Source organism: Pelecanus crispus, chromosome 6 (assembly GCF_030463565.1).
Source record: "Pelecanus crispus isolate bPelCri1 chromosome 6, bPelCri1.pri, whole genome shotgun sequence".
In the NCBI taxonomy this organism is placed as follows: Eukaryota; Metazoa; Chordata; class Aves; order Pelecaniformes; family Pelecanidae; genus Pelecanus; species Pelecanus crispus.
The window spans coordinates 63,123,359-63,139,122 of record NC_134648.1 but is presented as its reverse complement, the minus strand read 5'-3'; the positions used below and the strand labels follow the sequence as shown (position 1 = coordinate 63,139,122).

The 15,764-nt window shown below is 39.3% G+C and overlaps 1 protein-coding gene across 1 annotated transcript in view; it reads right to left on the bottom strand.

Annotated features, from left to right (window-relative positions):
• Positions 1-15,764, bottom strand: part of ASPG (asparaginase) — a 44,739-nt gene that overhangs the window by 11,817 nt on the left and 17,158 nt on the right. Inside the window, exons 7-12 of the mRNA XM_075712953.1 lie at positions 11,926-12,038; positions 10,222-10,407; positions 6,899-7,012; positions 3,758-3,892; positions 2,579-2,674; positions 1,527-1,690 (exon numbers count right to left, since the gene is read on the bottom strand). Of these exons, the coding sequence (XP_075569068.1) occupies positions 1,527-1,690; positions 2,579-2,674; positions 3,758-3,892; positions 6,899-7,012; positions 10,222-10,407; positions 11,926-12,038 (808 nt within the window). The remainder of the gene's footprint in view (positions 1-1,526; positions 1,691-2,578; positions 2,675-3,757; positions 3,893-6,898; positions 7,013-10,221; positions 10,408-11,925; positions 12,039-15,764) is intronic.

Below are 15,764 nucleotides of genomic sequence, written 5' to 3'. Positions count from 1 at the left end.
TTACAATTCCCTATATCAAAATGGGTGTGCAGTTTTAAAGAGCTTAAGAGTCATAGTAGGAGTCTAATATAGGAGTGGCAATGCTAAGGAATCCAAACAACAAGCCCATGTGAAATTCCTCAGGCGGTAGATGGGTGCGGTAAAAAAAAGTAGGTGCCTGATTTGCAGGAACATCTAATGGTATCTAATGCTTTAGCATTTTCTCACATTGGACGAGAGCCACCTCTATTCAACTGCGAGGTTATTTGTTTGATTTGCTGTTGGGCTTGTTTTTGCTTTAAGACTTTTAAGGGTTTGCCACTGAAGGGCTTATATATTCATGAGATAAAGCAACAACTACAAAGCTATAGGGGACCATGCAGTAGGTATGGCAATAGCACAGTGCGGCCACACCGGACTTCAAGTCTCAAGTTAATAGAGCCTGTTGAGTTTTCTACATCTGGCCTTTGAGACAGAAAAAGCCTTCAAGTTACTCCTGCAGCCAATGCAAAACCAGGACTGCCAGACCTCCCAGGGAGTTCGCCCCAGCCTGACAGACCAGGTCAACTTGTCAACATTAGAAAGCTGTAAGAATATTTGGGGGCAGACATCCACGAAGACTATGAAAATTCTACCACTCCAAGCTCCTTTACAGAAAAAAGCTTCTCTCCTGCCATCATACAGACTGAATATGAGATAAGGAGCTGAAAGTGGATCAAAGAAACAAGAAGAGATTAGGGCATGCAGCTTCTAACACGTTAGAAGACCAATGGCTCTATGATCCCCAGGCTATATAAACTAAATGTTTTAAAATTAAATTTTGATATCTGATAACTTTTATATTCTGTGCTGTGGCCATTCCTTAGGACTATACAACACGGAAAAGACCAGTAAATCACATGTCCATGACTACCATTCAAGAACTGCTGACATCTAGAAAAACAGGAAGAGGAAATCCAGAAAGCAGGCAGAGCCATGCAGCCATCCCATATAATTATGAGTGGGTGGAAGGGAAAAATCAAAAAACCAGTCACCCAGCAAAAGACTCAGGAAAGCACTGGTGGAAGGGAAAGATTAAAACATGTCAACCTCCCGGTATATTTTGTGCCAATTGAAACAGGCTGGTCTTGATGAGAAATGGGAGGGCAGAAAGAAAACAGACAGCCCTTGGTCCTGCACTTTCACTTCTGACAGTCAAAAGGAGTGATCTGTTTGGCTCTGTTTTATAAGGAAGCCTCATAACAAAGAGTGGAGTCCTGAAATTATGGACAAAGTCTTGGCAGGAAGGCAGCAATAAGTTACCTTATGCTAAAATTTTGCATGCATACCAAATTGTTTGCTTTCATTTCATATTATTTTAAAAAAATCTTTTCATTTAAGCTAGTCACATCCTTTGGAATGAAGCTGGTTTGTGTTATTTTAACTGCTATCATTTACACATGACTGCTGAGACAAAACAAGACCTGAACACAGGGATGGACTTTAAATCCAAAATGATAGAAGGTTTATAAACTTTACATAGAGTGGTGTATAAATTATGTTGTTACCTGAACTTGATCGCATTCATCAGTGGGGTAGATCCATATCTGTCTCTGGCATAAACAGTTGCACCAGATGTCAACAAATATTCAACTACTGGTAAATGCCCTTCAGAGGCTGCAATATGAAGTGGAGTTCGGCCATCATAGTCTTCACAGCTCAAATTTCCACCCTACAAAAGAACAGATCCTTCACATGCTAAAAAGGTAGTGGCTGCACATTAAGTTGTACAACAGTAGATGCATACACCACATTTTAATTCTGCCACCAAAATGTTAAGCTTGTCAAACTTACTTAAACTTTATCTCGTAGCTTTGTTTTAGCACCAATAAAGATATTTATTCCACCTTCCGCATCCTACCCCTCTATACATATTCTCATTACAGCCCCTTCAGATATGCTCTTTATTGCAGTATGCCATACAACAGCTTCGTGCCTATAATCTGCTATTTTACTTGTCTTGGTTTAGTGTTATTTTCAAGATATATTTACCCTTTCTCACAGCCCATTACCAAAGTCTCAAGAGTAGGGTAAACCAAGGCAAAGAGAAGAAAAAAGAGGTGTAGAAGACAATATAGGGAAATGCCTGTTTCTTTTTCCAGGTATAACCCAAGCTAGAGCTATGGGGGAGAGCCAAAAATCCTGAATTAGCACTGCACTGTGTTTTGCTTAAATACAATTTTCAAGTTCTTTTTTTTTAATCATGACAGATTTACATCCAAAAGCTGGATACTATGAATATGCATAAAGAAAGTTAAACGAAAGAAAGCAGTACAAACCATTTTAAAGTGTTCCAAGTTAGCAGATAAGAACTTGCATTTTAATCTACCTGTATTTTCACAGTTCAAAAGAAAATGTAAACAGCTGAGAACCAGATAGGGGAAAGAACGTACCAGTTTTGAAAGGCAAAGACTGAGGAACCTAGAAACCAATTGTATTAGTCAAAGCACTTTGATTCTAAGACTTAGGTAGTTGCTTCCCAGTGAGCATAGCTTCCTCCTGTCATTTACATTTCTATTTAAAAATTTGTGTTTTGTACAAACTGTTAATTTTAGATTACCATTTCTGCTATGGCTCTTAGTGCATCTATGTCACCCAGTTTCGCTGCAGCACAAGCCAAAGGTGGAATTAATGCATCTCTTACGGCTTCTAACTCCTGAGAAACAAATAAAATTAAACATTTAGTATCAGCCTCGCCTGTAATATGATTGATGTCCAAGTCATAAAAACACTGCCCTTGCTTTCATGTAAAGTTTCCAAATTAGTCATTTGGTTATTTAAAAATGGTAGCATTTAGTTCTTGGAAGGAAAGAAGTCTCATGGTTACTTTACATTTTGTCGGTCTCACATCCATGAAGATTTATATTCCTCCCTGGCAACACTACAATTACCTGGTATCTATATATACCATTTAATGTGCACACACTAATTACCACCTCTGTACTGCCATAGTTACACATCAGCACAGTAAGAGAAACAGCGCTGGTAGGAGTTAGAAAAGACCATACAGTCCTGCCTCCTCAAGACTGGATCAACTTTATTCATGTGATTCCTCAGATATTTGTGTAACCTGTACTTCCAAACCTCCACTGACAAGGCTTATAGGCCCCCTAAATATCCTCCCATTTCTCATGCTTACTAAGAAGAACCATACATTCAGTATTCATTAGGTACTAAAAATCCCATCTTCCCTGAAACCAAGCCAAGAGAAAAGCAAATACTTTTACAACCAATACTATATTTTCTGGTTTTCCAGCTGGGAGGGACTAATATTAAACACCACAAATTACACTTGTGTAGTGCTTCCTCAGTATCAGCCTTCTATGACTGCATGTACAATTAAGCTGTTTTACCCGTTATTATTTGGATTGCTCCAAACTGTCAATACATCTGACCACAAAAATACAAAGCACTTTTTCATATCAATACCCTGAATTACAGCAACCATCTGAGGCTTGCTATTGCAACCAGCCAGCCAAGAAAATAAACTCAAGATGGGGCTACAAAGAGAAAAAAAAAGTTAATATGTTTTTAATTGAAAACATTTTAATGTTATGCTTGTCATTGTGGCCTTTCTCCCTAACCCAACTGGTTAGCTGGGACACTCAGTACTAAAAAAATAATATAAAAGCTCCAATGTTCCATTTTTCTTTCAGCTTTGCTGTTCATCTTTAAGCTAGGTTCATTTAACTGAGTTTACAGCTTTACATGAGTTCAATTTTAATATTTAAGTGTATACCTGCTTGCTGCTGATACTTAGAGAGTTGATACGTAGACATTTGGCAATCACTTGAATAAACTTGCTATCTCTCAGAGAGATCTTGGCTCCTGTGGGTACAACAGTCATTTCTCCTCTTAGATTCTCACTCAGCATCTGAAAAGCAAGCAGTCAAATCTTTTGTTAGCAGGGGAAAAATATGGTAGTAGTCTAATAAAAAACCTTAGGATCAAGTTAGAAAATTGTTTGGAGGAATTATGGAAACAAATTGAATGCAGACAAAAGATTAAAGAAATAGTTACTGTCCCATGAAGACTGCAAGTTTAAAAAGACAAAGAGGGGGAAAAAAAGGGACAGGCAAATAAAACTTTCTTCCAAAGCAAAGAAACCAAAATAAGCACATAACAAAACACCCCAATTTTTAGAGTATGCAGACAAAAGTCTCCTAGTGGGGTAAGCTGCAGCCTACTTAAAAACACAAAGATAGTGAGTAATTAGCAGAGTGAGGCTGAAGACCAGAATATTCTGAAATGCTGCCTTTTGCCAGCATTCCTAAACCTCAGTACTCCTACACAGTCTGTGTACATAGGCCTCAAAACAGAGCCCAGTGCTGCCTGTGGACGGCCATGTATTTAAATGGATTTTCAAACAGCTCCATTAGCCCCAATTTTGTTAATATTTGGCCATAGAGCCAGCTTTGAATGCAGAGGGTCTACAGTAGTACTAGTCATTCAGTATTAAAGCAGGTGTGTAACAGTTTGCAGGATGGATGAATCCAATACAACCAGGGAAAAAAACAAAACAAAACCAAACAAAAAAAAGGTCAGCCAATTCATGTGTAGAAAGTGCTTGAACATGGCAATAAAGAAAATACTCCAGAAGACAGGTTCTGGGAAATCTGGAGAACAGAGAGAAAAGCCAGCCATTAAGAAAAAGCAACTGGTTTCCTCAATTCTGACAATTTTACATACTGGCACTCTTTCACGAAAGGTTGCTGATGCAGCTATAAAGCACGTAGTTATTTCAATTAGAATTTTAAAAAGCAGGATTGTGAAAGTTTGCAAGAAACAGATGTGATGTTGGAAGGAGGAATGCCCCAGGTTTACTTATGTCTAGGCATGCCCTTTATTAAAAAAAAAAACCTCCAAGTGCTGACAACACTGTAGCTGTCTGCTGGAAGAGTCCCATATACATGTAACTCAGAGGATACCAATTGTTTTGGCGCACTTTTAGAGTTTGACAGGTTGAAATCATTGCTTTGCACAGGTAACCTTAGCAATTGGCACCTGTGCTAAATGCACCTAGTGCAAAGCCCTACGTGCCTTAGTCCTACCAGCTCTGCAGCCATTTGCATGTGTCTGGGGGCACATTCCTTGCTTCTTCGTGTTGAAAGAGAATCCTAAAATAACCACGCCAGCTTCAGGAGAGCTTCCGTCTCTTGGGAGCCTATTGTTTGGTGATATGTTTAGCTGAAGATATTGCCACAGACAACATATTTCCAGGCTTTCTTCTTCTCCTGGTCTCTACCACTCATTCCTGCCCAGGCAATGCAGCATGCTGCTCCCTTAGTTGTGCCAACACAATTGTTTGTGGGTCTGTACAATGAGTCAAATGAGGAAACCAATCCTGCTTCACTCAAAGAAATTGCAAAAGTTATTTTGTTTTTCAAACCATATAAAGGACATCCCAGCACCACCACACAAAAACCATGTAGCACATTCTGAAGGGCAGCACATGAAGATGCAGAGTACCTTGTGCCAGTGGTACCTAAAACATCCTATCACCAAGTCCTCACCGGAGTAAGTCAGCTATCTCACCTCAGCAAACTGGATCTCAAATTAACACCTAGGCAGGAAGCCAGCTGGGAAAGTTTCTCCTATCCCAGGTCAAATAATCCTCTGTGAAAGAAGATTAAAGTCTGCATTAAAAAAACAGGCTAGTATATTTATGTTCCAGGGTCAGTGAGTGTACCAAAGAGGCATCAGCGAAGAGCCTGGGTTTCTAAAGTGTATATACACAAACACATGCAATACCGCTACTCTTCACACAGCATTATGTCGCCCGTCAAGCACGTTGTTGCACAGAGTATGTTCTTGCCATCCTCACCGAAGAAACACATAGCTGCTCCTCCTCTCCTTTTTCAGAGCCAGGGCTTTAGCAAACAACCGAAAGCTCAGAGTCTGAAACTGTTTCTAAGCACGGTAAGTGGCATTTCCAGCCACCCCACTTACGACTGTAGGTATCCAAATATGTTTGTCTCAAGAGCTGCTATTGGTTGGAAGATACTGAGCATGAAATAACAATCAGATTTGTTTCAGTTTTAATAAAAACAAAACACCATCATAAAATACACATGTGCATGCAGTGCTTAAGTCTAGAGAGTGACTCATCATGATGTCGTCTCCCAAAGTGTCAAGATTATGATTTCACTGCATACAAGCATAGAAACACATGCATTCCTGCAGACTGCTGCTCCCCTGTCTAATTCAGAGCTATATGTTCCTTGTATAAAAGGAACATAATATATAACTATATCATTTGAGGAAAAAGCTTTGATTAAGCACTAGTGAACAGTAAGAACATTGTTAAAGAGGTTACGATTTTAAAATCAGTTACAACTGGTTCTTAGAATAATCCTCTTTTTTATGTATTTGTAACGTGTATCTCCTCTTAGACAAACAAAATCTAACAGTCATGAGTAATGCTGTAAAGGAAGAGGCTGTAGGCCATATTTATTTTCAGAATTAGCTTTGTGTGAATGAGTCTTGGATGAAATCTTTACCACGCTAAGATCAATGACAAGATCTTTGCTGACTTCAGTAGGGTTGGGATTCTGTCTCCCATACGAATTTCCACATAGAGCTTTTTAGTACAGAAACGTCCAAGGTAGACTACTACCGTTTAAAGATGGCATTTTTATGGCTCAGTCATGGTCTTCACCTGACTTATGCAGAGAATTCTTTTCTTTCCCAATCTACATACATTCATTTGCCTAACAGTATTTTCCATATGGAAAAAAAAAAACCATGTGATGTTCACATTATGGCTCTGGAACCAATTCCTTTTAAATGCAAGGGAGAAGCTCAAGGCATTCAGCTAAGCAGAAGTTAGCACAGCAGATGAGAAAGTTAAAGCCTTTCAAGGTCACACTGAAATATTTACCCGCCTCTTCTCCTCCCAGCTAAGCTCACTCTTGCCAAGCGTGTATGACAGTTTAGTTAGGGCTGCCTCTGGTGTCATATCACCTCCAGGAATTACTCCAACATCAGCGAGAGTCTGAATAAAAAGGAATAATGATTCCAATTAGCATAGCATTCAGAAATACCTGCATGAACAGAAAATGTATATGAATGATGAGTAGCTACACAGAATACAGTATGCAGCCATGCCTCCACTCTCTTGCTCCTCCTACTGCCACTGTAAATTTTGTAATTTTAGTTATCAAATACGAAGCAAATACTAGAGCCAGCTGAATAAAGATGACTTTTACTTTAAATTCCTTTTCATGCAATAACATTGAAGAATTCACCCAAGTGCTTGCTACGGTCACTTACTATGCTAAAAGGGAAAGGTTACAGGTCTGTATCAGCTATCTGCAGAGTTTTGTTGGATTGCCTTTATTGAAAAGCTGCAGTTACTCTGTTTTAACCCAGTGGCATTTTGAACATTGCCAAGTAGGCTGTTCTCACACAGACATATTTACCATTCTTTTATGGGGCACTGCTTTGGATGAATTCCAGCATTACAGTGTGCTCACAGCAGGAGTGTTTTCAGATCCTTTCAGGCTGTGGTAGCAGTGTATGATTTAGAACATACAACTAAAATACGTAATTTACACAGTTCTGATAAGAACAACTGAAAAAGATGACCTTTTTAACTTACCTTTCTGGTAGTTAAAAAAAATAAGCTATCTGAACCAAAGCAAAAAGCAGAAAGATCTTTGCTATGGTCAGCAAGCCCCATAAGTGCAGAGCGAGCAAGACAGCAAAGACAAAGGAGATTTCAGATCTCTTGTCACTAAATTGTACCTGGGCAAACACTCAGGCTTCTCTAAACCACCGATCATCATCTTTGCCATAATGTGATGCCTCACAGTTAAGCATCTTGCAGTAGGTTCCTTACACTGCGTTTTACTTTTAAATACCTTGTATATAAAATTCAGCTTTGAAACTTGTTGTGGCTTAACTAATATTTTTACCAAGATACAGAGCCTTAATCAGCTCATTAACCACCCCTGAGAGCCCCAGACTAACATTTTTAAAAGTCCCATCGGAAAACATACAGAGAAGGTGAGAAATACTTTCTGTACTGCAGAGCTAGCCAAAGAACAGTTAGGGCTTTTTCAGTGGGTTTGAGAAAGAGGAGGAGGGAGAGATTTCCCAGCTTCCTTCCTATACCTAAAGTCCCTTCAATTATGAGTTTCTACTGTGCAGATGGATCAGAGGCCAGACATTCAGTTAATTAAAACAAACACTTCAAGGGAAACCAGGGACTCAGCTGACCCACCTGGCTAGCTTGAATGAGTAAAAAATGACCTAGCCATACGCAAAGACCTGGAAAAGATTTCATTTAAAGAAAAATCAAAGTTAACATTACAGCAACTTTCCAGCATTCACCCACGATACTTCCTCCATTGAGCAGTTCCTCATGAAAAGGAGAAGGCAATGAAAGAACAAGCATGAAGTAATTTTGTAGGACTTGGCTCTGTCAGTGTTCTCCTCAAAAGATGCCAAGAAAACAGGGCAGCCTCCATCAATGGATGCCGAAGCAACATAATACATGCTCCATATAAAAAGTGGAAGAGAAGTGAACACACTTCCACACAGCCTTACAGTGGTTCAGTAAGACCCGAGCAGCATCTTTCAATTCAGCATATCAACAGTCTGGATCAAAGTACAAAAAGCCATTTTAGAAGTGTCTACTTGGAGAATCTTTTAACCAGAGCATAGAAAAGGTTTTTTTCTTCCTTCCATACATTTTAGCAGTTCATTTCAAGCAGATGATCACATAAAAGCTAGGCTTCATTTTCATGTTGTTTTTCAAATGTAAGTTTAGTCTCTTTTATTGACTTAACTGCTTTCTTCCTTCCATGTGAACTGTTTTATGTAATACATATATACCTATCATATTTGCTACAGAGCACAGGATCTTTGCAGAAGTTAATACTTCTCAAAACGTCTCCATTAAGTTATGCAAAAGTTTTACCAACACCCAAATGACTGCCCATATCAGAAAATACTGAGTTTGGATACTGAAGAGGCGGAAAGAAACTCTTACAATCTCCTTTTCTTTCTCCTCAGACTATGCGTTCTTGAAGCAAATATAATCTAAAGCTGTGTCAAAACCAATGTTAAAAGAGGCAGGTTTCAGCACCAGACTGGAATATCTAGGTTTGTCTTACAGCCACTGAAGAGGCTGGCTCTGCCAGATGGGTGGTTGCTCCCAACAAAACCAGGTGTCTAAAACAGGGGGATGAGTCACACTCTGGCGGTGCTGCTTGGCCATTTAATAGCTAGCCTTTTTATAAAGGCCAGTTAAACCAGCTTCCTTCACACTACCATATGCAACACATACTCTTACATGTTTTTGAGCTTGGTTTTAAACTAAAGAAGAATAGATTTAGACTAGACATAAGGAAGAAATTTTTTACAATGAGGGTGGTCAAGCACTGGAACAGGTTGCCCAGAGAGGTAGTGGAGGCCCTACCCCTGGAAACCTTCAAGGTCAGGTTGGACGGGGCTCTGAGCAACCTGATCTGGTTAAAGCCGTCCCTGCTCACTGCAGGGGGGCTGGGCTAGGTGACCTCTAAAGGTCCCTTCCAACCCAAAGCATTCTATGATTCTGATTCTGTGATTCTATTAGTCCCAGTCTCAACTCACTATAAAATGCCCTGAATATTAACAGTATCTACACAAAGTCTGCTTTAAGCTAGCCTTCGTGGGTTAAACACAACTGATCTCCATTCTGCAAGACAGATGCTTCCTTACCTACTGTTCTCCAATCTCTCACTGAACTCAGTTGTACTTCCAGTCAAATCAAAAACTAGGATTTGGAATATTGCTTGGATTTGCAGGCTTTCTTGGCATTCTTACATTGTAGCTAAGTAACTGCTAGCCTATCAAATACTACTTTATTTGATCATCTGACCCCTAAGCTAGCTTCTAGCTCAGTGGAATCCCTGTGGGAGAGATACTACCAATCTAATGCAAGGTATCCTGGAGTGCTGCACATGACAAGAGCAAGCAATCACTAATTTGGGATTTGAGCTGACTGTTTCAAACATTCAGACTACGAGTAACACAATCTTGTTTACAGATACATATTTAAATGCTTCCAGCTTAAGATTTTTCAGATATAGTTATTTTATGAGCAATATCTTTAGTTTAACAAATCTGGTTTATACACTGGGACTACTAGAAGCATACAATCAGTGGGATGTTTCTGTTACACAGCAGTAGAGTCTGAAATCATTGAACAACCCTTACCTGCCCTGTTGCATAGACTGTTTTAACAGACCCTCTTAAACATTGCGTACAGTTTAGAATCACTACTTTTCGTGCAGTTGCTTTCTTCAGTTCTTCTAGCAAGTCTTCTCTGTTGTTTGGGGCGTTGCCACTTCCATAAGTTTCAAGTACAATGCCCTCAATTGGAGGCTGAAGAAATGCTTTTACCTGTTTAAAAACACGACAGGGAAAAGAGACAAAAGAGTGTTTAAGTCACATTAAGATTTTCATGTATGGCACTGAGTTTTTAAAAATGGTCTATTCCTGTTATAGTCTTACAGGCTTTCATGCCTTACAGTCTTCTCATGTCCTACTGTGCTCCCCATTTGCAGTAACTGGGATGGTAGAATAAGCTTTAAAAATTAGAATTTCACTCTTTAGCTTCCTTTAAAATTCCTAGAGGGATAGATTTTAAAATAAACTATTTTCTACAGTTATGACCTCACTGTGAAAAAGGATGCTATTGTTCAAGTGCCATTAACCGGCTATACTGTTGCACCATGGCAGAACAAAAGGGTAGATTTACACTTACAAAATAAATGCAGAATTATTAACTGAGATTAGAACCTCCACCCCTGCCCAGATTTGTTACTTTAGCAAAGACTTTTATTAACAAATGTCTGCCTAACTAAGAGAGAGTGAGTGTCACGCCTTTCAGGAAAGAACATTCTAATGAAGCCTGGAGTTTTTTTAACTCAAAACTCAATCGGTTTAACTCAAGACAGGAAAAAAAAAAGGAGGTACTAATTCATTCTGGGTCAGTTGTTAATGAGGTAGCTATTGTGCCTCACTGTAAGAGGATGCCTAGCAAAGTCCTTTTCCTAGAAAGATGTATTTTAAACAACCTAGACGTTTCCTTGCTGATTACATATGCTAAATGCAACACACTGTAAGCCCCCATGAGGCTAACTATGCAGTTGGAGTTTTATTGCAAATACACCCCCCCTCTGCCTTTCCATCTGTTCATATTCACCTAAAAAGAATTGTAATATAATTGAGGAGTGCTGCTTAAACTACTGGATTCAATTTAAGATGGCAACAGCCACAAAAGACCTGTCAATTTAATGGAACTAGTATTAGACAAAAATTAAAGACAAATCTACCTAAAACCACAGTTTTGCAAAATAATTTCTACCGGCAAAAAAATCCCACTTCTCATTTTCAGCAGCAAAATCCCACTTCGCATTTTCAGCTCTGTACGAATGCTGAGGGTCATGTTAACCAACAGTGTGAGACAAAATGAACCTTAAAAAAGAAGCATGAGTTGTGGAAATAGTCACACCCCCCTCCACCCACTATACTGTGTATTCTTTGACAAGATATCTATTAATATGCCTCAGTATGCAGCAAGAGAGCATTTCCACAGTCACTGTAGCCTGCACCTGTCTAGAAAAGCACACTTGACCTATTTATGCACCCTGATAAGAAATTAATTTTAAGTTTCAGAGCCCAGGTGGTTTAGACAAAAGATATTTCAAAAGCTTTTCTCAATAGTTTATGGCATATGAAATCAGTCTTTGAATGCTCTGATATTCCAAAAAATGTTTCTCAGAAGAAGACAGATCCTTTCCCTTCCTTCCAAAATGACAACCACTGCTACAACAATGCAGCTTCTCTACTTCAGCTAACTAATCAAGTATTTGAGCATCACTTCACCCTCTTCCAAAATGAAGCAGTGACACTTACAGCAGCAGCAGTAATTCCTGGGAAGATTCGCAGAAGCCCAACATTGCTGTTCATATTGGTGTGAACTTGAAATTTCTTTTTGGTACTGGCTCTCCACACAGTTTCCCAGTTTACTGTTAAAGAGAAATGGCCTTTTTAATTTAGTATTAAGTACATTTGTAGCACTTCATAATTACAACATTGTCTTTAAAACTGTTTCTTATGTATGGGATTCAAGAAAGACAATGTATTTTTGAAAAGAGGAAATAAAAGCCCATTTAAGATAGCAGCCATAGCAGCTGATCCAACACATCTTATTTATTAGGTACCACAAAACATGTCTTCAAGGCCACATCCAGGTCAGGCTCAACTGTGTTACATTTTACCTTGAATTCCAAAATAGTCTAGATTCCGAGATATATCAGTATTACTCATCAGTATTTCTAAGTTAGTGCTCTTCAAGGAGATATTTAACATGTATACTTCAATTTAATAGCATTTTATAGCAAAGGCTTCCAAAATGGATATTTTAGCTCAATGCCGATTAGTGAACAGGATGATCTATCATACACAAAGCTGTGTCTCTACTACAACCTCTTCAAAAGAGAAGTCTGATAGCTGTGAAAAGCATCTGAGTACTAGACCTGATGGGTTCATGAAGTTGAACATGTCCTGTTAGTGCCAACTCTCCCAGTTCAGAGCGCGCAGAAAGCCTCAACCAACAGAGGCGTGCAGGTCTAGCATAGGTGAGATATTTACTTGCCGCGCACTGACCTGAACTTCATTGTTATGTAGTTGGCCTGATACCAGCCTGGATTCATGTTTAGAAAACAGACCTTCATCTTCCCAGACATAAGAAATGACAAATGCAGTTACCGTTGCCGCTAATCACCTCCAGAGTTTATTAGGTAGTTACTAATGATTAAATAAAATAGCAAGGATTCAATTAACTCCGATTATACATTTAGAGCCAGAAGCCAGCTGTTTAACTAATAGTTTGTTTGTGTTGCATTATTAGAAGCCAAGTCATGCATTATTGATTTCAAAATTTTACTACTTCAGTGTAGGAGCGCAGCATTGGTAGCACTGACAGCTCCTACAAGGCAGTGGAAGAGGTTTAACAAACAGCAGCCAAGAGCTCAGAGCGTCATGCTTCAATGAAAGCAGACCATGCCATAAAGCTACCTGTTTCCCCATCACGATTTAAGCTTTTTAGATTTTGGAGAAACTCGCAAGCAGAAAGACAGATAAAAGATCTGCGTGCATAATACTGACTTGCTTTCAGCCATGCGGAGAGTTACTCACACCAATTACTGTTGCAATCTCTTGCAATCAGCAGACAGCCATTTGCAAGAAAATTCAGAGTACATTTAAAAGCCTCCATCGAAGCCTACTCTATTGCCCCATTACCAGACATACTAAACACTACACAATCCATTAAGTCAACACAGAAAACAGCAGTCACCTATAAGACTTTACAAACTTCCCCTTCCTGTTGTGGTGCCCTGTCAGCAACTAGAGCCTCTCTATGTTCTTTCTAAAAAACCACCGTAAGTCATTAAACAGGTCACGAGCAGTTGGCTTGGCATCATGTTTGTCCAACCAGCCACACTTCAGCACATGGATTCCTAATGCTCTGGGAATGGGAGAATAGAAACATAGACCATTTCTACAGTTTTTTTTCTTTGTGCTAAGCTGGCCAGCATGGTTCTGAAACCACCTGGTTGGATTTAGTAGTTAGCCAAGTAGCTCTCAAAGGCCTCCATGAGCTTTCCAGAGTGAGTTAGAGACCTGCAGGAGGTACACAGGTGAGTACAGAAAGCTGTGCATTTGTCCTGCTTGAGGGTTATAGGCCTGGCTAACCACGTTCACTCACGAGCACTGCGCTTTAAGAAGCAGCAGCGTTTAGCAATAAATCCAATCCTTTCAACCTTCTAACACACAGATTAATTCTTTAAAAGCAGCCTCCTCTATAAGAAGGGATGGCAATAAAATTGTATCAGAGCTTTCTTTCCTTTATCCTCCATAAGCTAGGAGTCCCTGCCAAAACTTCACAAATGCATACTACTAAGTTTGGCAACTATTAGCATCCCTAATGCCTGTAACGAACTTGAAGAATGAACTGAGGAAACCTGCCTTGGCATGGATCATTATGGTATTGCCAAAAGTAGAAAACCAAGGAAAGAGATCAGAGGATAGGTGCAGAAGTCAGACCTATACCAGGCCTATACCTGTACTCTTGGAGTATGCTCTACAAAATAACGCATCATCTTCAAGATAAATGCAATGCATGCAGACACTGTACAGTGATGTAATTCCAAACTATATTAAAAAAAAAAACCTAAAGATTGTCCCTGAGTTAACATCCTCTTGGTCATGAACCTTATCAGCCTACCTAACTTGCTCAGTACTGCAGACTCCACAGATGTCAGTTTTCAATTAGACAAATGAGTCTAAAAAGCAGAACAAAAGGAAAGTGTGATGCAAGAGCCAAAGACAAACAAATATACATAGAAGCTCAGATTTATTCAGAACTGTTGTAAGTGAGGCAGAGTGCCGTGCAGGGGAAAAAAATTTAGAACACACCATTTGCATCCTCCATCTCAAAGACTACATCCACAAAATGAAGAATATTTATGTCACATAGCTAAGTTCAAGCATCTTCATTGTACTGAATAAACCAGCTGTCTTGCAGCCTATAGTCATACCACACAGCAATCTTCTTTCTTTATTTAATACAAAAAGACAGACAAAAAGTTTTAAAAAAAAAGTCTTAGGAATCACTAACAGTTCTTAAGTAAGAAACCCATATACAAGCTGGTGAAGTAAAAAAAGCTATATGTATCGGTGTTCATAAGAGTTTTTTATCCTATGGATAAGAGTGACTAATTAGGGATATTCGGTTTTGGCATAACACCGCAAACAGTAACCTGTTCTGACTTGGATGGCCTGTGCTTGTAAAGAGTTTAACTGACATAGTGTACTGCATTATGTAAATATGAATACAAAGCTGAGGAACAAACGTAAGCTAGCTACTGGTCTTGCACAGCAGAAAGTTTTTAAAGCAATGTACATAAAATAAAGAGGTAATGGCTATTTAGATACTGTATCCAAAATGGCTTAGGATAGAAAAGATTGCATTATTCAAGGAGACTACATTGAAGATGCGAAGGCCTTTTGTTTATTCTTCCAAATAAGATCATCACATAAACAATACACTGCTATTTCCAATCTCCCCTCCCTACCAAACACTACAGCTTTTAAAATTAAAGATCAAAAATACCACCTTATCTTATTCAGCTTTATTCACATACACACACACACAGAGAACTATGGTGATAGGGTTAGTGCGGAAAAAACATCAGCCTGACTTAAAAATAAAATAAAAGAGAGAAGCAGCTCTGAACAGTCTAGAAAGCTGAAAAAAACCTCTTTTCTTAAACAGCACCTATGCCACAATGCAGGTTTCAACTTATAATGGGAGAGCAGCAACTAAGAGCGACACCTCCCTTAGGAGTGGTGACTGAACCCCGAGTTATGAAATCAAACAAGAAATACAGCTTTTCGTGATTGCAGAGCTCCAGACAAACAGCAATGCTTTCTTCTCAGCCTTCTGTGCAGGGCTACAGGCGAGCCCTACCATTATATAAGTGCCCCAGCGTTCATTACAATTCCCGACGGCAGCCAAGGGGTGGGGAGCACAGGCCAACCTATGGGTGCAAATTCCTGAAGGAAGCAAACAAGCATAGACCCCCTTTTTTGGCAGTTTGTTATAAAACAATCAACACACACCTTTTGAAATGAATATTTAAATCGAATGGTGTCATTGCAAGCATCAACATGCCTACTTACAAGGCGGG